Source organism: Bactrocera dorsalis, chromosome 4, assembly GCF_023373825.1.
Source record: "Bactrocera dorsalis isolate Fly_Bdor chromosome 4, ASM2337382v1, whole genome shotgun sequence".
NCBI lineage: Eukaryota > Metazoa > Arthropoda > Insecta > Diptera > Tephritidae > Bactrocera > Bactrocera dorsalis.
The window spans coordinates 26,893,367-26,917,948 of NC_064306.1; the positions used below are offsets into that span (position 1 = coordinate 26,893,367).

The 24,582-nt window shown below is 37.8% G+C and overlaps 1 protein-coding gene across 30 annotated transcripts in view; it reads right to left on the reverse strand.

Annotated features, from left to right (window-relative positions):
• LOC105233287 (disintegrin and metalloproteinase domain-containing protein 23) overlaps positions 1 to 24,582 on the reverse strand; it is a 545,110-nt gene that overhangs the window by 92,583 nt on the left and 427,945 nt on the right. For 23 of the 30 annotated variants that reach the window (XM_049456178.1, XM_049456177.1, XM_049456175.1 and 20 more), the window contains exon 9: positions 760 to 1,053. In XM_049456178.1, coding sequence (XP_049312135.1) covers positions 760 to 1,053 — 294 coding nt within the window. The remainder of the gene's footprint in view (positions 1 to 759; positions 1,054 to 24,582) is intronic. The other 7 variants (XM_049456168.1, XM_049456166.1, XM_049456164.1 and 4 more) reach the window with 1 other exon arrangement.

Sequence of the window (24,582 nt, forward strand, 5' to 3'; positions counted from 1 at the left end):
TTAGTTATTTATAGCAGCGTGAAATGATGTGCTTGTAGTTGTTTTGCGCGTACGTAAGTACCGTTTGTCTATTTCCGTTTTCGACACTTCAAAATAATTCCCTCTTTTGTGCGCTGAGTGCGATCTCCCAGTGCATCTAATTTGCTTTGCGCACAAGCACAAACGGTTATTGCTACGGTCAAAGGCAACTCTTTTGCTGGCGTAAGTACGCATCCTTAACTATCAGTGGCGCTGTCTAATTTCGACTGCAACTGCAAGCTTCGCAAAGCGGAAATGGTATTATTGAAAAGTAGAAAGTGCCGTAAAAGGCAAGAAATAATAGAAAAAGCAGTTAGAAAAGGTAGTGTAGTAGTAAGGAGCAGAAAAGAATCACGACAATACGCATTAAAAAATAATGAGTTGTAAACGCATAAAAGGCAAGTGCACCGTTTGGTTTCAGTCTCTCTCTTTTCATAGAACATGTCATATATGTATCCTAATTTACTGAGGCAAGTCATTTAAATATTTAGTAATATGTCTATATTGTCTTAATATTGTCGCCTTGTGCTTCAAAGCATCGAAACACTTCTCAAACTCCATTCTTGAGATAGCCTTAGCTCCTTCAGCGATTTTCAGATATCTTGTGAAACGAGGGCCTCTTTATTTTCTACAAAAACACCACCAAAGAATTTATCCTTACTTTTATTTTTTTTTTCAATTCAATTTAAGGTTTTAATTTTAAAAATATAAATATAAGTATGTTAAGCTCTGTAAACTTACCAAATCGGCAATATTCGCCACCTGTATAGCGTCGTGTATGACCTCGGCACGTGTGCTGCCATTACGTTTCTCGTACATCGCTTGGTCCACAACAATGGCCGTTTCGATGTATTTAGTTGCTTCGCGTACATCGCGCTTATAACGGCCCGCACCGTTCGGATGTATTTCGTCGATGACGCCAGCCGACAGCAGTTTTGGGCGACGTGACAAACGCCACGTCTCTAAATTACCCGAATTGGCGCATCCTTTATTGGCTTTAGTGCGTGCCTCAAATATCACATGCGGATGCTTCTGCTGGAACGAATTGGAAAGAAGGTATGAGAGGACAGCCAGGACAAGCTTAATGTAAGTATGTACAAAGTGTAATTTGTATGTCAATAAATTCATTAAAGCGTAAACAAGTACTAAAATACTCTTTATAACAGTTTTAGTTTTTAAAAAAGATCATTTCTTTCGAACAGTATTAGTAGGAAATTTCATGTAGGCGGTTCATGTTGATTCTCATCCAAAATAGTCGCTCATTTATACAAAACCTTAAAAAGTATGTATCAGTTTACTCCCATATACATTCAATCCTCAGTATCATATGTCTTAAATGTAGATATTCTTTATAACAAAATTTTTGATGAAAAGAACACATCAAATTTCTCTGAACTTTGAAGACGTGATCCGAGCATATTTTAATTAATTTATTTAAAATTAGTAAAACATTTCCAATAGGATCCAAGATTTTAAGTAGCGAAAGATGACTCTTCAGAAATGATAAGTTTAATCGTTTTACGATTTATTTAGATATTGAAATAAGTTATCCATAGTTTTTAGAGGTATCTGACTGAGAATCCAGAGGTTAAATGCCAAGGTCAACAGTTATGTAGCATAATAATATATAGTTTATGAGAAGATGCGAAAAGGGGTTCAAGTTATTGAATGTCTGGCCTACATACATATATTCACTGACTGTTCCAAAATCAACTGTAATGTAAATCATAAAGTCTTCAAAGCTAATTCTGCGAAGACTCATCGAAACCATGGCACTCAACGCTATCTTGTCCATAGTGTCCATAGACATCGTCGGAAGGTGTATAGCTGCGAAAGTTGGTATGACACTCAGAGAATCTGGGTTTCTAAAAGAAAACGTGTTTGAACACTTTTATATTCTCACACACTTTGACTTCATACCGAATCATTTGTTTCATGGAGTCGTCAAACAGAATTCTGGCGGCTTTTGCTCTGTCCATCTATCGGCGAGGGATTTGTGGGTGGAAAGAAGCTGAGAAGAGGAGCAGTTAGCTTCTTTCCGGATGAGTCAAAGCTTGGGTAATGGTTGGTGGAGGAGCTTACTGTCAGAAGCTCTCTATCAGCTCCAGCTAAAGACTTCCTGGCTATTGCATTGTTTACCAAGATTTAATGCTCCGAAGTGCAGCCTCCTTAAGAGAAGTGATCATCCACTCAGATAGCAGGGCGGCGATGCTAACCTTGAACTTGTAAACAGTGCGTTCAGGGTCGGTCAAGAAGTCCCTAATCTCGCTATCAATAGCACCGAGTGGCTTTGTGATAAAACTGTTATGGGCGTCAGGCCACAGCGGAATCGCAGAAAATTGTGAAGTTGATGAGCTAGAAAGAAAAGCCACCGTAGAACCGCCATCGGTTGAATGGGAGCGTGTCGGTGCTCCCAAATCCTCTTTTGTTTTACTAATAGATAGCTGGGATTCATGGAAGCTTGGCCAGCGCTGGGCAACAATCCGTATATGCGCTGTTGCAAAAGCCTTTTGGTCCAAGATCTAGTCTAGTCATCTCTTTGCGGTTAGTAAGGCTATTATCTCCCTAGTTGTGGGGATTTTAACTGGCCATTGCCATGGGTACTTTATAAGACGTCATCTGCAGAAGCTTAATGGAAGAAGATGAGGAGGAAATAACTCAACACTTCTTTCTTGACTGTCCCGAACTGGGGCGAATGGGATTTAAACGCCTGTGCTAATTTATAATTTCTAACACAGGGGTTCTTCTTTTCTATGGCTTCACAAAGGACTACATATAGCAGTCCACGTGAGCTTAAGATATAAATACTATTTTACATCTAAAAATGTGTCAAATGTAATGTTAAATTATTTAACGATAAAGAATGTAAACATAAGTATTTCCATTTTTGAAATTATCTGTCACGTTAAAATCGCTTCCGTAAATAATTTCACCTGCAGTACTCTAGTTTTAGTTTGTACATTGAGCGAAAAATCTACGGCGCAACGAGAGGTTGCTATCCAATACGCCTACGGCTGTCCCAAGAGAGATCGGTTTCAGTAAAAGTAGATTCTAGCTTACTATCCAAAATTCCATAGCTGAGCAGTATATTTTTAGATGGGATTTTCATTATGCTTTGTCTCTCATACATACATAGCGTATACATGTATGCATTTATGCATTTTGTAGCACCAAATGTGATTTGCTCTCACCGGATAACGCCTAAAATAGAATTTTCATTTTTAGAAATTTTTCTGCCAACTCGCCGCTGTGTGATGTCAAACCTAGAATTTTTTTTTATAGAATTCCACAGGGGGAAAACACGGCTTATGCACATGTGTGTGCGTGTATAAAGGATTTTTCCACTGAAAATTCAAATTTGTATCGTTGCGCACAAAAATGTCATCAAAATTTTGACACGACTTTTCGAAATTTATTCAAGGCACATTCGCGCCGATACAAGCGATTGCAACGCGTGTGGCGCCCCAACCACGTATTTAGAGGAGGCGTGCACGTATAACGCGGCTAACACTTATGGCCATGTGGTTATGTGCGCAAATGTATGTATGTGTGCGGGTGTGTGGGTTAACTGATGTCGGGGATCAAATGCCGGCTCAATGACGCTGGCGGCCACGCGCTAAGTGTGAACTCTTGGTGTCAAATTTGGCAGCGAACAATGTGTGGGCGCACAACCACGCAAACACATGCTCGCACATACATGCCATATGCATGATAAAAACCGCTGCTTGCACATATGTGCACACATGTATTTGCGTTGAAAGCGATTTCGCAGGATTTGCGCTTGGCGAATAAGCCACTGCCAGCGTGGCACCGCGCGCGCCGCAGCCGTGATTCTCTGCGGAGCGGAATTCTACTCAACTTTGGTTGTGTTGCTAGTAAATTAATCGCTGTTCGACAGCGTTCCGGTCACCGCCCACACCTTCCGCTATTGTTGGTGCTTCCCTGTACTTTTTGTTTGATTTCGGTTTTGGCTTGACTCCCCGAACCGATTCATCAAAGCGTTTTTCGCTGCCACTGAAATCAAATTCAATTTCGTCTTCTGCCGTACACATATATATGTACATGTATGTGTGTATGTACTCCGTCATACCGTACGCCCTCCGCTTGCTGACTTTATAATGAGCAACAGTTCGTCGCGAGGCGGCAACAGCTGCTACGTCTCCGCCCCCCACAATTGCTGCTGTGGCAGCAAATACTTTGGCAATGACAATATGGACCAAAACATCCGCACACTTACACACATGTGCTCACACACACACAATATCCATTTACGCCTACTGGCACTTGCTTGTGTCGCGCAACTTTAACATTTTAATTAAATTTTAATTACTTTTGATGGCGCAAATGCCATTCGATGTTTACTTGGATACTCGCTGGATTGCCTGGCAACGAGTACAATTCCATGCTTGTCATTGCTTAACGAGATGTGCGTGTGTGTGTGTGTGCTTTTAATACGCACATCATGGTTGGAGTGATTGAAAGTAAAGACTGACGAAAATCGAATTTTCAGTGATTTATATAGATGTTTATATGTGCCGATGTACGTACATATGTATATGTAGAAAGATGTTCGTGTATATAAATATAAAAATTATATGTAAAATATAACAAATTACACAATTATAAATTCCATCTGATTCTTTCACCTTACACTATACAAATCAAGAAGTAATTAATACAACGGTATGAGCGTTTGGATAAATACTATCTTTAAAGTGCGTCAGTTTATGACCAAAAACTATCCAAATCGGACCAACACTGTTTGAGCACCTTGTACTGAATATATAGACCTCAGTTCTATTGCAAACTTTTTATTGAAAATATAACCCATTCTATGATATTTATTTTAGAAACTCAGAGAGAATTTTTTTCTGATAATAATATGCTCGTGAGCCAAAAGTCCCTTGAATCGGATGAACAATTATTTTAGTACCCAAAGACCTAATGGAAAGATTTTCGAACTAACAAGTGACTTTATATCTTAAATATCAATGTCATTGTGTTAGTTATCTTAATGAAATTGAAAAATCGTACTTTGCAAATAACAGTGTCGCCATATATCTACCACGAGTACTTTAAATCATCCGATTGACTACATACCGCCTACAGTATATTGGCGAAGGTATGCAAAATACCTAAATAAAACTCAGAGAGCTTCTATTTCTGTTAGCGTTGTGTGGCATTGCCGAAAAATAGATAAAATCTCTTCAATACTACCCCTTTGATCATAAAACAAAGTGTTCTGCCAACAACTGAAAGCATTTCTCCGCCTTTGATCTTTGGAAGTTGCTATAGTATGAAATTTTCGGTTATACCTTTACTTAGCTTTTCCTACTTTTTTATAATAAATTACATTTTCTTCAACATTATGAAGTATAAATTTGATCAGAGTAAACGAACTTTTTTTGGAGTTGTCATGTAGTCAGAAATCTAAGTTTTCCACTTATCGCTTGTATTTGGAACAACCAAAGCTAGTTGTTTAACCAAAGTCTAATCGTGTATCTATATGTGAGTTCAAGAAATATGCTACTAAAAGGGAGAGATTGGTCATCCCAGAGGTAAAAATAGTTATTTTTATATACACAATTACTGAATATACATACGTTGAGAACCCACAATAAATCGGAATCTTAAATTTATTTTGAATGCTAAAAAAGCACACAAGAAATTTGGGGAAACCGACATTAATGATCGCTGTTGAAAAAAACAAGCCATAATAACTTTTTTCTAAGCCTAATTAGAACATTAACAATTGCGGGTTGAAAGATTGAAGTCGGGATGATCTTGGTGGCCAGCGAAAAGTCGAGTTTCTTGATATTAATTTGTTTTCAAATTTTCGTCGACTATGGTAGTCGGGAGAATAGTTCATGGTGCTGTAGGCTGGAAGGGCTATAGTACAAGACAGAGAGTATCTCTCTAAGCTATAAAACTGTGCACTGGATTTGCCAAGCATTGAAGTACCCAGTCGAACAAACTATACAAGATTTTCACTGGCAGCTTGTGCTTAAAATCAAAGAAAAAAAGAAGAAATTTGAGCCATTCACTAAAGTAAAGCTGATCTAAAATATATTGGGTAGTCGAAAAAGTATTTTTGTATTTTGTCAATAGATGTTATTGAAGTCGTATATCTCCAGTGCTACCAATCACATTTTGTCATACAATATAGTGCAGCAGTGCCAACGAAAACGCCGAGCATATCTTTTTCTTCTGTTCGATATACGTAATGGAGAGAACTACCTTTGAAGGAATAATAAACCAAAGTATGACGCCGGACAACATTATAAGCCACATGCTGCAATCAAAGTTGGTATGGGCGAAAATGAACGACAGCAAAGAAGCTTGAGACCAGCTGAATAACCACGAAAAGAGTTTCTGAAGAGGCATTCTTGCCCAGCTTGGTCCTGCGAAGTAATACCTAACGGCGGTCCCGCAGGGCCAAATACAAGCTAACGCAGCCGGAGTTAAGGGCTTAATACGTAGGCACACAAGCCTCCAATAAAATGTTTGAAGTTTACGGGGACGAAGCTGTATCAGTTTGTGTAGCACAAAAATGTTTCGCTCGCTTCCGTTACGGAAATTTCGAAATTTCGATTTACACTGATGAAAGTTTTACACTGATGGAATAATGTCTCTAGTGGAAAATGCTAAAAGATGTTTGATCAAAATGCTACATATTTGTTTATTTATTTATTAGTATAAATAGAAAACATTAAATTGAAGTTTGAATAGAAATACGAAAATTCTTTTTCGACTACCAATTTAAAATAAAGCTTGGTCGCATTGAATATAATAGTTATACCACTTAAATGAGGTATCCCAATACCAATTTGTATGGATTCAACTAGATAATTCTGTTTTTTCTTTTTCATTGATTTTTTTTTTGTTTAAGATTGGTCGAAGTTAGCTTTTATATATAAAGCTGACTGGGTTTGTTGTTTCTGATTGTTCTTGTAATATCAAAAAATAGTTTGGATTGAGGCAATTTGTCAGCAAGAAGAAATCATTTTTAAAGAGCTGCTAACTTATTTGAAATTCCTCATTTTCTAATCACGAACTTTGTAGATCTTGCTGTAAAGCAAGCAATTTGCCACTCCGTATACTCAAAAGTTTATAACAAAAAGTAGAAGTGGAAGCCCCAAAATGCACTCTCGTACATAAACATTTCTTAGAGAACATAAATGAAGGATGAAGTTGCCATACGTCAACATATAACCGTGTTCATTAAGCGTTCCATAGTGACTCGATTATAGACGTAATTGCACGAGCTGCACTCGACATATGGCTGCGTAAGTATATATGTGTGTGTGTAAGTATGCGTCATATCGTTCAAATCTAAATATTTTCCTCTTATATAATATATTAGCTTTTGCTGGCGCATGTAAATTTCAAAGCTAAATCACAGTCAAGAAAAACATGCTACCCGGAGCCGCAGCGAGTACGCACTCGTCTGCATGTCGAACATGAGGCAGGTGAAGTGACGTTGCAACAGCGCGTTGCGGCGACAAAACCAGTGCTCAGAGCACAAGAGCATGAAGTTTTATTATCTTTTGCGTGTTGACATGCTGATGAGTTGACAAGGTGAGTTGAATAAAACCACTCATATCATCCGGTGGAAAGTGTAAGCTTTCTTAAGCTGCTGCCCGCGGCGGCAGCGACAGTGGCAGTAGCACCAGAAGCTGCAAAGCCAGTGTGTATACATTCTCGCTAATATGAAGACGCAACGCAATCCTTGCCAGGCGACCCACACCACTCGGGCCACCAGCAACCACACGCACCGCAGCTAAGCCACAGCGCCGCCACCGCCGCCATTGCTTTGCAGCATTTTGATTTAATAAACAGTGACGCTGCTTTTGTCAGCTAAGGTTGACGCCAAATTGTGTCAAATATGAGTGGTTGGTGGGGAGTATGGTGGGGCAGGTTCGCTCATCATGCGTTAGAACGTGGTTGCTTGTAGTCACCATTAAATGCGTGTAAATGCTGTTAGGCGGTGTTCGTTGACGCTAAAGTGCATGTTGCTAACGCTAGTGTGTTGCTGTTGTTGTTGTTGCATACATGCGAATATTCTTTTTGTTGTTTTAGCCCTTGCGTATGTACTATTACTTGCAGTGGTGTTAGTTGTTGTGCGTGACACATGCCAACGGCAGCAGCTACGAACAGCCACCATCAGCCCCACACTCAGCGACAAAGTTGCACAGCCAACAGCAACAAAAACAACAAGCGCACAACAATAATTGCGCAACTTTTACACGTTTCTCAACGCTGCTTTTGGTTCATCCTGGTCCTGGTGATCCTTTTGGCACATCGTTCACTTTGCTCGCGCGCTTTACAAATTCTGCGGTTGACTTTTGCTTGGTTTGCTATGCGGAATGCGGTGTGGTTTTGGTATGTACTTTTGCATATACACACATACATACATACATATGTGGATAACCGTACGTAGATTTGACAATGGCTGCTTAGTTGACTACAAATGGCATTTGCGCTGTAAGTGCTTCGTAAATTTCCTAATTGAATTTCGGTAATGTTGATGTTAATTTTAATGCATTTGCTAACTTTAATTTTCTAACTCTTGCATCGCAAAAATAAGCGCTAAAAAAATATTTTCATAATACCACAAAATCAAATTCGACTTTTGACACAATTTTATGACATAATCTGAAAATTTAGTTTTCTCATTTTTACAGTAAAATGGGAGAATACAATATTGTAGATCTGAGGCAACGCTGAAAAATATTGAGATAAATTTTTGCTAATATATAAGGACAGTTAATACTTCCATTAATAACGTCGAAAACAAACGAAAGGCAGAGAACAGACCGTAAATTTTCAAAGGATTTAAGGTGTAACAGCAATAAACAACATTCCTAAAACGGTACGGGATCAAAAAACTTTAAGAAGTGGACGACAAATTAAAAAAAATCTTTTGATCGGAATATTTGGAAGCATTTCGAAGGTCAAAGCCAAGCTTACGAAACGTTTTAGAAGTTATATATATTACCTCAGGATATTATTTGTTTTAGGACTAATCATTCCAGCGTCAAGTAGAAGGATTGGCAGCCAACGCCTTTCTAGATTTTATAAACTTCCAAAAAGACTAAGGGTTCGACTTAATTTTGGGCTCCATAAAGCAGATGAAGCAGCAAAGAAAGCATTCGATACTGATGCAGAGAATTTGCCGTTGTCGAATAATTTATTTTGAACATTGCAGATTTCTGACTTCAATTCATTAGGCTTTACGAATACGGAATTTCGATGATCATATAGTTGTTGAATTAATGAGAGCGACTTCGAGTTTTCACTTCACAGTGAGTAACTTCAGCAACGAGAGAGAATTTAGCAACAAATTTGCATTATTAAAATAATGATGAAATACATATTATTCCTTACAAGCACTTGATTACGATTGTTCAGTTTGTGTGGCAGCTATACGTCGTAGTCTCAACAATATCTTCAGAAGATATTTCGGCAAATAAAAAATTGGTCCAGTAACACAGGCCAAATGAGCAGCTTCTTGGAAAGAAAAAGTTGTTTGCGAAAACTCAGTCCGATATTTCAAAATTAATGATTTAATTCTCGTATACATAGACTGAAAAACGGAGTCGTTTTCGTCAAGTCAGCTTGTCATGCTGATCATTTCTATATATATTTCATACGGTCTTCAACATGTCCTTTTAAGTGTTACAAATTTCGTGGCAAATTTAACATATCCTGTTCAGAAAATAAATAAACAGTGCTTGAAAGTGTTGTGTCGACGAGATTGAAAATCATCAAACAAAGATTTTCTGACGTTTGGGTTCACGCGATCAATTATGTAAATGCACCAGTTCAAGTCAAATTTGATATTAGGTTTGCTTTAGTTGTGGTTCGGGATCGTTTATAAAACACCGTCAAATTAGCTAAGATATTGACTCTAAGTTTCACTTGCGATTATCAGACTAATTAGTATCTATTCGTATTCTTTAATTTTCTTTCAGAATCTAATTCTTGTTCTAAGTTCATATATTCGAATTTTTTACAGTTATAGAAATTTGCTTTCAAAATCTTGTTTAATTCGAGTATATTTGAAAAAAGTTTGTCATACTTTTCTAAGCAATGTTATGCTTAGGTATGCTAAGCTATGTTTCAGCACAATAATATTTCCAATAATATTAATTTTGTTCCTGAAGAAAATAATGATTCTTAAATTAGCTCAAATGGCACAACGACAGGAAATAGCATAACATAGGCTCAGATTTAGAGCCACTATTGATATCTCAATGGAAAAAGGTAGGTTAATTAATATAATCTGGAGACACACATCACATAAATCGATATGCATAGGATCCAACTGTGGATCTCAAGCTTTTCAACGTCGAACTACAGCAAAGATTTCAAAGCAAACCCTTGTGTAAATTGTTTACGGTTCCCTACTATCTATATCAGTCAACCTTCAACAATTAAGCCAAAAACCTATACGAGATGGATAGTCTGAATCACAGCCTGCACATTCGCCAACAGTTCGGAATCACCACGCTGTACTAGCTGTTGTCCGATTACTATTTCCAAAGGCAAAACAATGTTAAAAAATAAAGAATTCTGAACTTTTGAAACGCTTAACAGATTTATATTTGATTGATTTATCACTTATTGAGTATAATGAATATTACTCGCAAGTCAAGTGTTGTCTGTATTTGAGCTTGATGCCATTTTGCGCGGTGAAATGTCTTTAACAAGCGAAGGAAAAACAGCTGCCGACGCATGTTTTGATCAACTTCACAATTCTATAGAGGAGACAACATATAAAATGCTAACAATTCTGTATTAAATTCATAGAGATATAGACACTTCTGAGCGCACAAATCGAACAGAACTACCAAGAACATGACACCGAATTAAAATTAATCCACGAAAACTAACTTTGGGGAAACTCGCAAAAGGAAAAAAAATTAGTAAAACTCTGTCGTCATTTGCATTTCCTTGTGCTAACTGCTTAAATAGTGCTCTCCTCAGTGACATTCGAACTTTTGTAAACTTGAATGAAAGTAACGGAATACTTATTTGCGCAAGAGAAACTAAAACTAAAGCAAATTAAAGCTTCACCAATACTTTGAGACTTACAGTTAAATTTGTGAGCCCTCTATGTGTATGTATGTATGTATGATGCATAAATTTATATACATATCTGAGTGCATACATACTAAATCACCGGCAATTCTCATAAGTACACTTTAGTGGGCTCAAGGCGGCAACATTGCATACATAAGGTAAGCACACACATACCCATACATGTGTCCTATGCACATATCTATAAATTATCACATTTTATTATACACGAAATGAAAAGGAAAGGTGCACCAGCAGTTGCATGGGTGCGGCCTAACAATTGGACAGACAATTTTACAACTTCACGGTTGACATAACGGCTGGCAGAGCGACGGCACGACAAATAAAATCACAACGGTAAAGGTAGATACTAAAGCAGGGCAGTAACTGCACTAGCCACAATTGAACAATCAAAGCAGTGGTGGTGGTGGTGTGGGCAGAGTTATTACTTACCCACCCAAGACATAAATCTCCAGTGGGTCGCTTTATGTAACGGAAAGGACCAAGGGGCAATGTACGCTGCATGTCTATTCGTCACCACCGTGCTGCTATTATGCCATACTTAGATGGGTTAAAGCCGACATGCGCCCTCGTACCACGATCACTGGACCAGTGGCAACAATTTGTGGCAGCAGTAAATGCACATTGCTTACGCAAGCCGCCGTTAGTCTGCCGTTGCTACAAAGGCATACTTTGCAGCCGCAACAACAAACAATTCAACCAACCTCCTCATCTCTTCGCATATATTGATAATGCTGTCCGGCGCATCAATGTGTGCGCCAGGGCGTATGAATAACATTCAATGTGATTACATTGGGGCAAAGGCAGTGATTACGACCCGTCGACCTGTACCGGTCTACATAGGTGTGAGTGTATGTGTGTGTTGCACTCCGTTTTGGGAGCGGATTAGCAGCGGCATTAAGCATTACTACAACGTGCCTTGTGACTTTTGAATATGCTCAGCTGGAGACCAGCTTTGCCTGGCTGTGGCGCAACTGTGGCTAGACTTTAAGGTCGCCTGCTGTTATGCGGTGCTAAGCTTTGCTGACTGTCTATTTGGTATTTGCTGCATATTTTAATTGAAACTTAATGTTTAGAGTCACATCTTAGTATTCAGTATAGTATTATTTGCTTTAAATCACTGTCTTTTCCATTAAAGATACTTCATTCAGGATCTCAGAGGTTTTAGCATTAATATGTATGAATGATATTTAAGTATTATTCCGACAAAATTTTAGAAAGGTTTAAATGCAGTTCTATACTGTAAAATACTACTATGCCACGTATGTATGTATATTAGTTAGAGTGCCCGCAGAGTGGACACTTAAAGCCTAGCCGAGCGTATTTTTCCATTTACGCAACACGCGCATTTACGCTCGGCTCGGCATTGAACGTCCACTCTGTTATATAATGTTATGTTAAGTAATGTCATATTATATATGTTTCTTGATAATTATTGCTATCTTAAGTTAAATTATGTTATGTTATGATAGTTTACATTTTGTTATGTTTGTAGTTACATATGTATATTGGGTCACGCTATGTTATCTTGTCTCATGTCTTGTTTTGCTCCAATGTAATTTGTTACCTTGTTACTAGGTTAAGTTAAGTTAAGTTAAGTTATGTTAAGTTATGTTAAGTTAAGCTAAGCTAAGTTAAGTTCAGTTAAGTTATGTTATGTCAAGATAAGTTAAGTTAAGTTTTGTTAAGTTAAGTTAAGTTAAGTTAAGTTAAGTTAAGTTAAGTTAAGTTAAGTTAAGTTAAGTTAAGTTAAGTTAAGTTAAGTTAAATTGAGTCAAGTCAAATTAAATTAAGTTTTGAATGTTAAATCTTGATAATTTTAGATTTCTTAAGTGACATTATAATTGTTATGTTATATTATGATAATTTGGATAATTAAAGAGAAATACAAATATAATTAAGTCAAATTGTCATAATAGTTCAAATACGTCAAAGGTACCCTTATTTTAGATTTCCATTGACAAAAAAATTAATACCTTTTGTGTGCATACATCATTGTTATATATAAATGCTTTTAATATTTAATTGTCTTTGAACATTTGCGCTTCAACACCTTCCTGTCAAATCTCGACGCGAGCAGCGCACGGAAAAAGCAAATTATAAGTGTAACGAGTTAATCAGTCGTGACTTCGCTGTCGGCTACTGCCGAAAAAATGTGTAAATCAATGTTGCATGAACATTTTTGCATATTTGCCCTGCCACCGCTGCTGACACAACCTTGCAACCGATGGTGGACTTCTGCTGCACACACTGGTATTCCTGCCACAGGCGCACACACAATATGACACACACACACCATGCTTTCTCAAGTAATTAAAATTTTAACACAGATCGGCCGGAATTACTTTTTAAGCCAATCGTGGCGTTGCCGGCTTTCATTTAATATTTTTTTGTTGTTGTTATATACTATACATAACTTTTACTGACCATTTACCCATTCAACTAGTTCAGTCACTCAGTCTGCCTTCCATTTGCACGCTTCGCTCTACTTTTTCCCATGCCACGCACACAGGCAAACACCCCTGTTGGCGCCTCTTCATCGGCTCTTAAGTGCTTTTTACTACACTCGCAGTATATGTTGTGTACGGCACGCTTCAAACTCCATTGAGCTGTGGGAAATATTGAAATATTTTATGGCTTGCCTCAGTATGCATAGCGGCGTCCCGCAGTTGAGCGGCACTCCTTCCCGCAAACCAACAACTCGGCACTCAGCACACTTCACTCAGTTCAGTGCAGCCTTTCAATGCCCACTGCCAGCAGTCGGGTCGGCTCACTTCAATTTCGATTACTGTGCTGCCGTAAAGTTTTAAGTCCAGTGCAGCGGCGCAAGAAGTTTGTGCTTGTGCTCGTCGTAAGCATCCCTCATGTCCTAGCACTCCGAAAACCATTCCGAAAAGTGTTGTTCGGGGATTACAGCGCAGCAAACGCTTCAACAACTCAGCACTGGCCTGTATACGAGTATGTGAGTATGGTAGATACAGCGCTCTCAGAACAGCGTTTTAAAGTTGCACACAATGGTAACCACCCAATTACAACACACCCACTGCCGTAGACTGTGTCTTCCGCCCATCCATACGACCCTAAAACTAGGGAGGTTGGAAGGACGAAGGCAATTGTGCGAATTCCCAGAATTCTCTTAGTCTTGTTCATGCGAAATTTGTTGTTATGTTATCATTGTGGTTGTTGTTTGTGTTTAATATTTACTTTGCTGTTATTGTAGTTACAACAGTTGTTGTTTTTTGTTGTAAAAATTACAATTCGAAACTGGGGGCTCACAAATTTAATTGGCAAACGGAGTTTATTATTAAAAAGGCATAAACGAACGAGTGGGAATTTCCAAGAAGATAGTTCATGCACTCGAACACACACACTCGTGTATGCCTCTTTTTACAGTTATTTATGCATATGAATGTACAGCTTCTCCGCATGAATGCGAACTGCAGGCAACCTTTGGCCTTTAACTAAGAATTGCAGATGACCGAGAGTTGAATTGAAAACTTTTGCACTTTTAAATGGAAGCCCTGCGAAGCAATTACAAAAATGTGAACTTATATGAATACTTACTTACTTACTATATACATATGTATATGATGCATGCATGCAACTATAGGAAGCTGGTGCGCTTTTCAAACTATGCAGCAGTAAATACTCGCATGTGCTGAGTTTTGTGGCATGTACCACATACATACGTATGTATTTGGGTCATATGAAATGTTTATTGGCAATACACTTGCATAGCCTTCACTTTTTAAATTCCTCACTCCATTTTTATATGCATGGCAGTGAGTTGTGCATATTTGTAGAAATTCAAAATTATATTGGAAGTGCAAAGGAGAATTCTAACGAAAACTTTATGGCTTTCCGGAGAAAAGAAACTACCTAATTTTCAATATCAAAATGCTTGTGCCAAATTATGTAGTGCGTTTAGAGCTTTAAAATCTTTGGCAAGGTTAGCTGAAACGTTTGCTGTCACACTAAGCACAAATGTTTGATGTTAGCATCTAGTGCTTTTTGGCAAATCACCAATCAAAGACGAATTCACGTGAAAAATGTTTAACGTATCATTTTGATCTTTGTGAAAGCGTGTGTTAATGTGTAAAACGTCAAATTATGTATTGTTTTGCTTGAAAGAGTACGTAAATTATTCTGTGCATCCGAATATTCATAACTTAAGCGTCAAATGTTTCCCAAAGTTTCTAGATATGCTTTCGACCTGGAAACAGACGATTAATCGGCCGGGTATTGTGGTAAACGTGAGTTGAAGCGAAAAACACCTCATCAAAGCAGGTCAAAAATGAAAGTTTTCCGACCAAAAAACAGGGAAAGTGCTGAAATGATGCACCGCTCAATTAAAAAGTGTTTTATGAATTTCATTTTAAAAACACAACGGAGAAACGGGGCAGGAAGCGAGCCATAACAAAAAAGGAAATACCAAATACTAAAGGTTTCATGACCTTCGACTCATACATCAAATTCTGATTTCATCAGAAAACTTCAAACATGCGGTCAGTATTCATCCGGAAAACACGGAATGGACTAATAAGAAGTATTTGCAGACGTTCACTTCTAAGCAAAACAATATCGTAAAAAGACAATCTTTCGCAAAGCGACATATATTTCGTCAAAACTGAAATATCTTACTATGGTCCGATTAAACTAAAATTAATTTGTCTCAATCTGATGGAACAATATTTGTATGTAAGACGCCAAAAAAAAATGCCTAAAATCCTTAACAAACTATAAAGACTGTCAAGCATCAGGGAGTTTATACTATCATGCTATGCAGACGCTTTTCTGCCTGATGTCGAAACAACTCACATTCTGGATAGAAGAAAAAATGTTGGCCTTAAAACGAGAGTTCATGCAGGAAAATTACCTCAAACATTCCTCAACACTTGTTAAGGAACAATTTCAAGGCCAAATTGTAGTGGCCTGTCAAATCTGCTAATCTAACCTGTTACATCCGAGTTTTATGCTATTGATCCTTCAACTTGTGCCAATCTCGTTAACTCGGTGCCTCACAGTTTTAAAAAATAAATACTGTACCACTAGATATTAAATAAATAGTTTGTGACAAAAAAGTACCGGAAATTGTAAATGAAACCCAAATTTCTTAATATTCAACAGTATTTATTATGTCGTCTTCAAAGTAATCCCCACCAAATGTAGTACACTTATACCAACGATTTTGCTAGTCCTCGAAACACTTTTCATAAGCCTTTTTGCGGTGACCTTGGACGAAAACGGCATTTTCAGTTTGGGGAACAAATAAGAATCAGACGGAGCCAAATCTGTTGAATACGGTGATTGATCGATCGTATTCATTGGGTTTTTGGTTAAAATTCGGTCACAATCGTACTCTTTTTGAAAAAAATTGAGCTTTATCTGGACAAGTCGAGGAAGAACCCCAAAGTATCCACCAAAATCATTCGAACGGACTCGCGAGAAATGACAAGCTCTCTTGCCGTCTCTCTAAAACTTTCCTAACGATTTTCAAGCACCATACCATCACTTTTTCAATAACACATATGGCATCAGTTGCAGAGGTCGCTCAGAACGAGGCATGTCTTCACCGATCTCTCGACCGTCTTTAAAGGCTTTGTAAGACTCGTAGGCTTGTGGTTTTGATAAAACTGAATAACCGTAAGCCTTTTCCAACATTAGCAACGGTTCCGCACAAAAATTTGGTTAGAAATATACAATTTGAGACAAATTCTTTGTTCGATATTTCTATCTATTATAAAAATCACTGGTTTTTTCTTTGATAAAGCTTCGTAAAACTTCATGTGGCAGTTCCAGGTGGTCAACTTATGTTACTAAAAGTCTGAATGATTATGGATCGCGATGATAACGGATGACTTTTGTCTTCAGTTTACGAATAAGCTTTTTGACAACGAAATTTAAAATAAATTTGCAGTAATTTCTAACATTGCCAAGGGCTTGCAAACATTGGAAAATAGCATTGTTATCAGAAGAAAACACATTAAATAGTAACAAAATCGTATGGCAACATGGACTCACAACCCTTCTAGCGCTCACCCCACACTTTGCCCAATTGGCTATGGCATATTTAAATAAAATTTATAATTTCGATAACACATTAATGATAAATATTATTTAAAACTACTGAATGGTGTACATTTTTGATATATTCATTAAGCTTATTGAAACAATTGCGCCTGCACTTTTGTTGGACATTACCAAATTAATGGTAATAAATTGAAAATTTCCAACGATGCTAATGATATTATTTGGAAATTATATTTACCATCAATATATGGTGTATTTTATATCTAATGGCAGTGTGTGATATAAATAGCCACTGGCGCTATCAATAATTATTAAAACGAACACTGTGCAAGTACAAAATTATTTTGGAAAAACTTAAAGTTCTTCATGTACATTGAAAATAAAATGTATTTATTGTATTTATATTTAATTATTTAAGCTTCTATTGCCGCATTTATTCTATTATAACGGGTGATTTTTTTGAGGTTAGGATTTTCATGCATTAGTATTTGACAGATCACGTGGGATTTCAGACATGGTGTCAAAGAGAAAGATGCTCAGTATGCTTTGACATTTCATCATGAATAGACTTACTAACGAGCAACGCTTGCAAATCATTGAATTTTATTACCAAAATCAGTGTTCGGTTCGAAATGTGTTTCGCGCGCGTGTTTTGTTCAGCGATGAGGCTCATTTCTGGTTGAATGGCTACGTAAATAAGCAAAATTGCCGCATTTGGGGTGAAGAGCAACCAGAAGCCGTTCAAGAACTGCCCATGCATCCCGAAAAATGCACTGTTTGGTGTGGTTTGTACGCTGGTGGAATCATAGGACCGTATTTTTTCAAAGATGCTGTTGGACGCAACGTTACGGTGAATGGCGATCGCTATCGTTCGATGCTAACAAACTTTTTGTTGCCAAAAATGGAAGAACTGAACTTGGTTGACATGTGGTTTCAACAAGATGGCGCTACATGCCACACAGCTCGCGATTCTATGGCCATTTTGAGGGAAAACTTCGGACAACAATTCATCTCAAGAAATGGACCCGTAAGTTGGCCACCAAGATCATGCGATTTAACGCCTTTAGACTATTTTTTGTGGGGCTACGTCAAGTCTAAAGTCTACAGAAATAAGCCAGCAACTATTCCAGCTTTGGAAGACAACATTTCCGAAGAAATTCGGGCTATTCCGGCCGAAATGCTCGAAAAAGTTGCCCAAAATTGGACTTTCCGAATGGACCACCTAAGACGCAGCCGCGGTCAACATTTAAATGAAATTATCTTCAAAAAGTAAATGTCATGAACCAATCTAACGTTTCAAATAAAGAACCGATGAAATTTTATGCGTTTTTTTTTTAAAAAAAGTTATCAAGCTCTTAAAAAATCACCCTTTAGCTGTTACATAAGTAAATGCCTGTGCGTGTATGCGCGCAGTTTGCTCATTTTCGAACTCGAATTCATTGAAATCAAACGCATTTTAGCGCCTTTAATGAACTGCAATTCATTTTCACCAATCAACGCTAATATTATTACATATGTGTGTGTGTGTGCGTGTGTAGAAGCATGCAATTTATGTTATTTGTGGCGATGTAAATGGAAATTTTCATTCTAATACCATATTCGTTACAATACTCACACACACAGACAGGCACACACATATTTATTAGTGCGTTAATATGGTCATAAAAATGTTGTGAGTTCCGGAAAATGGCTAATTACTGTTATGTTTTGTTTTTCCGCTTCAATTGACCAATTGAATGAGACTTAATTGAAATAATTATCAGCAACAAACAAATGCCAGCTGGCACATTATAACAGACTTAGGCACACTAGGGTGGTACTAATGTAGTGGAAAATTTAAATTTTTTGGATTAGAGTTGAAAATTTATTAATTTTTTGTGTCTCTATAAAAAATTCATTATTTCTGTTCAAATAAAAGGCTGACCATACAAGGAAATGTGGTCTATCAGCTGGGGGTCTTCCTGGGGGACTAAAAAGTAAACACATTACGATTTGGAATTTCAAAATTCATAAAAATAAATCATCTTGAGTAAGAATTTCATTTATATTTTATCCCTCAAGTAGCCTTAGTTTTTATGTTCACATGAAATTTCAACGAAAATTAGTTCACCCTAATATAAAGTCTAAGCATTAAGCCGCAACACTTACTATATGCACATAAAAGCTTTCTCTTAAGTAGTTAACGCTAACAACACGTGGAAAATACTTTTTATATACATTTTCATAGAAACATATCTATAAACAAATAGAATATATTGTATATCCAAGAAGCCCTGAAAAATTACACACGTGTATTTATGTGCATTTTCCGCCAAATTGAAAAGAAGTTTGCGAATCCAAATGCCAAAAGTTTTCGTTTTATATTTATAACCTGCATATATCACGCGCTAACATTAATTTACTTTTACAATTTGTTACAGATTTGATTTCTTTTTGTCGCTTTTCGGTCTTTAATTCAATTTAGCTTGCATATTTATAGGCGCTTGAGCGCTGAGCAGCGAGTTTAGAGACAAATAAATCTTCATTTGTCTTCGCAAGCAAAACAAAGCAACACCGTTAGATATATGAGAATAAAACTGAAGAGTTATATGCGGGAATGATCGGCGGGGGAGCAAAGAACTGGTGAAAACGAGTCGTCGTCGAGTTCTCAACACGGTGTCATCTATTATGTTGTTGGCAAGTGCCATTAAAATCCTTAACTGCCACTTTATTAGCGCATAAAACACTTAGCGGCTGCAGCACATGCACAAACTCATGCCACTTATACTTCTAAAGTATTGTGTATTTTGCATTAAATATTTATTTGTAAAGCTGATTTAATGAACCGTCCCATGGCATTGAGAGCAATAAAAGTTTAACGGTAGCAAATTAAAATTGATTTGCAAATGCTATTTGGTATAGATAGTCGTGACTAGGATAATGAAAGCAAGGTTTGTGTTCAACGAAGTTGCCACACTGTACTATTCTAAGAATATTTTTGGATTTTTGTTATCTCTAAAGGGTTTATAGCAGTCGAATCAAACGCAATAACGAAAAAGTGACAAATCATGCAGTAAAGATTTAATTTTTCTCAAAATTGTGTGCTGTTGACAAACATATTGTCGATGATACTATTTGTAAAAATTATCATATTAACAGATATTAATCTTTCTAATAGCCTTTAAATAGAGAGCAAAAGTATCCGAAATATTTCTCTTATGTGTTCAGAAAAAAATTTTGTCTTAATATTTGATCTATAAATATATTCAGTTTGTCAAAACGATGCCTAACTTTATTATTATTCTATTATTATACAATATACCGAACATGCGCAGTCGAAGGTAATCGTTTTGTGGCGGAGCTTATAGTGAATATGCTCCAGCTGAGCAAACATGCCAACAGAAGGATGTCCTGGACGGCCAAAAATGTTTGAAGATAAGCAACTGGAAGATTTTTGCCAAGCAGAAGAAAAGTTCGAGAACCTTTGAGAGTCACACAAGCAGCTATTTCAAAACGTTTTAAAGTACATATATACTTGTACATTCAATAGCAAAGAAATTGAGTGTCATAAGCATTAAAGCCAAGATAATAGTTAAAATGATGGCGATGAAAAGTGGATTGATTACGTCAAATTTAAATATGAAACCTGACCAACCACTTAAAGGGCAAAGACAAACATCCATCCACGTTGAAATCATTAATGGGGAAGGCGACTGACAACAACTTGTTCAATTGAAACGTACAGAAACCAACCAGAATTTCCCACTAGACACGTGAAGAAATGTTCGATCACGGCAACACTTTACCGAGAAGTTTGACCACATCCGCCTTATATGCCAAAGCAAGCCACTTCTGACTACAATTTTTCCACTGAATAAAGAAGGATAATACAATATATCTCAAATAGAGTATGGGAAATCGACAACATTCATTCTTGGCCGCCAAATCGGCTGGTGGATAAAATCCACAAATCCATGAATGCGTCGTTCTTCCTTTCTGCTGTTTGGTGCCAATTGGAGATTCAAAGTATTGCCAGGTCCTTATCCACCTGGGCTTCGTCCATTCGCACGACATGACCTAGCCAGCGTAGCCACTGTCTCTTAACTAGCTGAACTATGTCAATGTCGTTGTATAAATTGTAACTGATCGTTCCCTCGAATGCGATATTCGCCATTGCTAATACCCAAAGGTCCATAAATCTTCCACAGAACCTTTCTCATGAAAACTCTGCATAAAGTAACAGAACGGGAATAATGAGTGAATTATAGAGTTTGGCTTTTGTGCGTCGAAAGAGCACTTTACCTCTCAATTGTCTACTCAGTCCGAAATAGCACCTGATGGCAAGAGTTATTCTATTCAGATAGACGAAATTATCTACGACTTCAAAGTTATGACTGTATACAGTGAGTCCCCCTGTGGTTAAGGGGAACCCCCTGTCGGTAAGGGAATATGCCCGTGGTAAGGCATGCCTGTCGTAAGAGGCGACTAAAATCCACATGCACTGTGTATGACATTTACAGGTCTTGATTTTGAATGTCATCATGGTCTAAAGTCAGAAAAGTGCTATAATACTCAGCTTGAAATCATATTATAGTTTTTATATTAATTCCTAATATAAAGGCATTTGTTGTTCAAGCGACAAATGTCACCAGTCATGAGTTGGGATTACTATGAGCTCAAACTGGTAGTAGCCAAAAGTTACAAAAGTCACACCAAAGACTTTAACTTGGTACCACGGGGAGCAGTTAGCCCTTGGAGGTAACTCCAATCTGCTCATTGGGTTTGGCCCTTTGGGGAGATTCGTGGTGGCTGTGGTTTAAACCTAAATGCAGGCAGGGCATTTGTCCAATGTGGAGTCGCACTGCGGCCGGGTGCCGGACCCAGAGTACGGCAGAGGTTTGGGTAGGCCTCGAACCCGACCAAGGTGGCTAGGGAGTCCCACCCTACCAATTGGAACCAAAGTATAAGTGTATGTGGCGGCACTCATGCTTTGGTTCTCCAGAGTATAGTGTTGTGCATGCACTTGTGCTTTGGGGCGCTGATCAACGCATTGTATTGATCTATGTGCTTCTAGCAATAGAAAGCACCGTGGAGTTAAGCTGTCAACAGCAGGAATTCACGTTAAACCACAACGGACTCTGTATACAGTGACGTGGGAGCTAAAACGCGCATGCGACGACGATTTGTTTGATGGCAGGAGATATTTCATCTTGCTCTCGTTCACTACCGGACCCATTATCTCCGCTTCCTTATCCTGTCTGAGAAAATCAGAACTAACTGCGTGGATGTTGAGACCAATGATATTAATATCATCGGCGTACGCCAGCAGCTGCGCACTGTTATAGAAGATTGAACCATCTTGATTCAGCTCCGCAGTTCTAATTATTTTCTCCAGCAGAAGAAGAAGAAGAAGTCGCACGGTAGGGAGTCGTCTTGTCTGAAACCTCGTTCGATACCGAACGGCTCGGAATGGTCCTTCCCGATCCTGACGGAGCTTTTTGTATTGCTCAATGTCAATTTACCCAGCCGTATTAGTTTTGCGGGATGCCAAATTCAGACATCGCGGCAAAAAGGCAGCTCCTTTTCGTGCTGTTAAAAGTAGTTTTGAAATCGATTCTCTTATCAAGGGTCTTTTCCAAGATTTGGTGCATAACGTATATCCATCGTTACTTAGAGGCCTTTCATAATTCAGTTAATTGCAAAGCTTTGCCTACAACTATGACTTATAGTGGTCTCTTATATCAATGATGGCAACCCCACAAAACTAGAAAAATAATGACCAATAAATTCAGAGCCATTAAAATTCTCAACAAATACGCAATTGCAGTAATATGATTAGGTTTTGTTGTTGTTAGTCGATTAGCGGATTTAATTAACAACTCTATTAATATTATAGATACAACAGACCTGCAGAAGGCGAACATAAATGTCGAGCAATAAACATAAAACTTGCCGAGGCATAAAAACAAACAAAAACACCGACAACCGAAACAAGAAAAACGAGAGATGAAGCCAATAACTCTCAGGAAATACCATAAGCAAAGCAACCGCAGCTGCTGGAGTCCCAACAACCGTTTGTTTACTGCCTATAATCGTTACTCGAATTTTAACTGTTTTTACACGCTTTCATTGGCACGCCACACACGCCACACACAACGGTGAAAGCCACGCAATGAACAGGAGTACGAGTAGTGAAGCTGTTATTGATAGCTGAGAGTCACACAGACACACACACACAAACGTGTTGAGCTTGAGTGCGCACAGCAGCAAATGAACCACCAGCATTGTGGGAACAATGGGAAATTATTTCTCCGAAGACGCCACCAGCAACTATGTTTATATCACTTGGTTACACAAAAACAACAACAACAAAAATAGATTTCGAACAGCTGTTGCAGCATGGACAGCAGGAGACGAGCCCAGAGCTTTGTACGGTGGCCTGGGGCGATTTATTACCTAGACGCCGTTCGAGTGTGCTGTGCAAGGAATGTAATGGTACCCTAGTACCCCAAGGTAGGTATGGTAAAGAAGTTTATTTATGCATGTAGATGAGCACGCAGGTGAACGAGAGTAAGTGGTTCCTTGCGTTCGCTTTTCCGGTGTGATGGCCGTTGCGCCTTTCTTAGGTAAGTTTATTTTGGTTGGTCTCTGGCATACTAATGATTATGATAGTATTGAGACATCACCGCGCTAAGCAGTGTGGGAGTATTGAAGCTGTGTTAAGCAAAGATAGAAAATGAAGAAAACAAAAACTTTTTAATTTCAAAGGTAAGATTCAGGCAATGAAAGAGTTCTAAATAAATTTAAAGTGAATTTCTATTTTATTTTATTTTATAAAAATTAAAAAAAGTTCACCGAAACGGCTCGACCGATTGCATTGAAAATTTCACACGATTTTCTTTGGCATATTTTTCATTTCATGACCAAAGAATAATATTTAAGGGGGTATTTTGGTCTAGGATTTTGAAAAAATTGATTTATTTTTTGCAAATTTTGAAAGTTTAGACTTTCAAAAATATGACCTTGGAAAGATTTTTCAAAAATCGACTTATTTTCGAAGATACAACCGATTTTGTGACGTGGCGTCCGTGTTCACTAGAATTGTCTCCTAAACTTTAAACGCGCCAAGAAACTAAATTTTTGTTGGTGCTTCCATATTTAAAAGTCAAACGAAGTACTATATACAAATTCTAACAATGTTGTCGGCTGCTTACAACAGGCTCAAAAGTGAAATATTTCCATATCCGATTTTTTACCAGAAAATGTGGCAACTAAAAGTACCAAAAGTGGCTTTTACAATGGGATTTAATTGTGTATGCACATAGCGTTGCCACCAGTGAGAAATTATGCTTGAAGCAAATTCTTTGAATTCTAATTTTTTATGCCACGTACTTGCAGGTTCAACAAAATCATTTTGGCATTCAACCGAGATGTGTGTATTTGTGTGAGTGT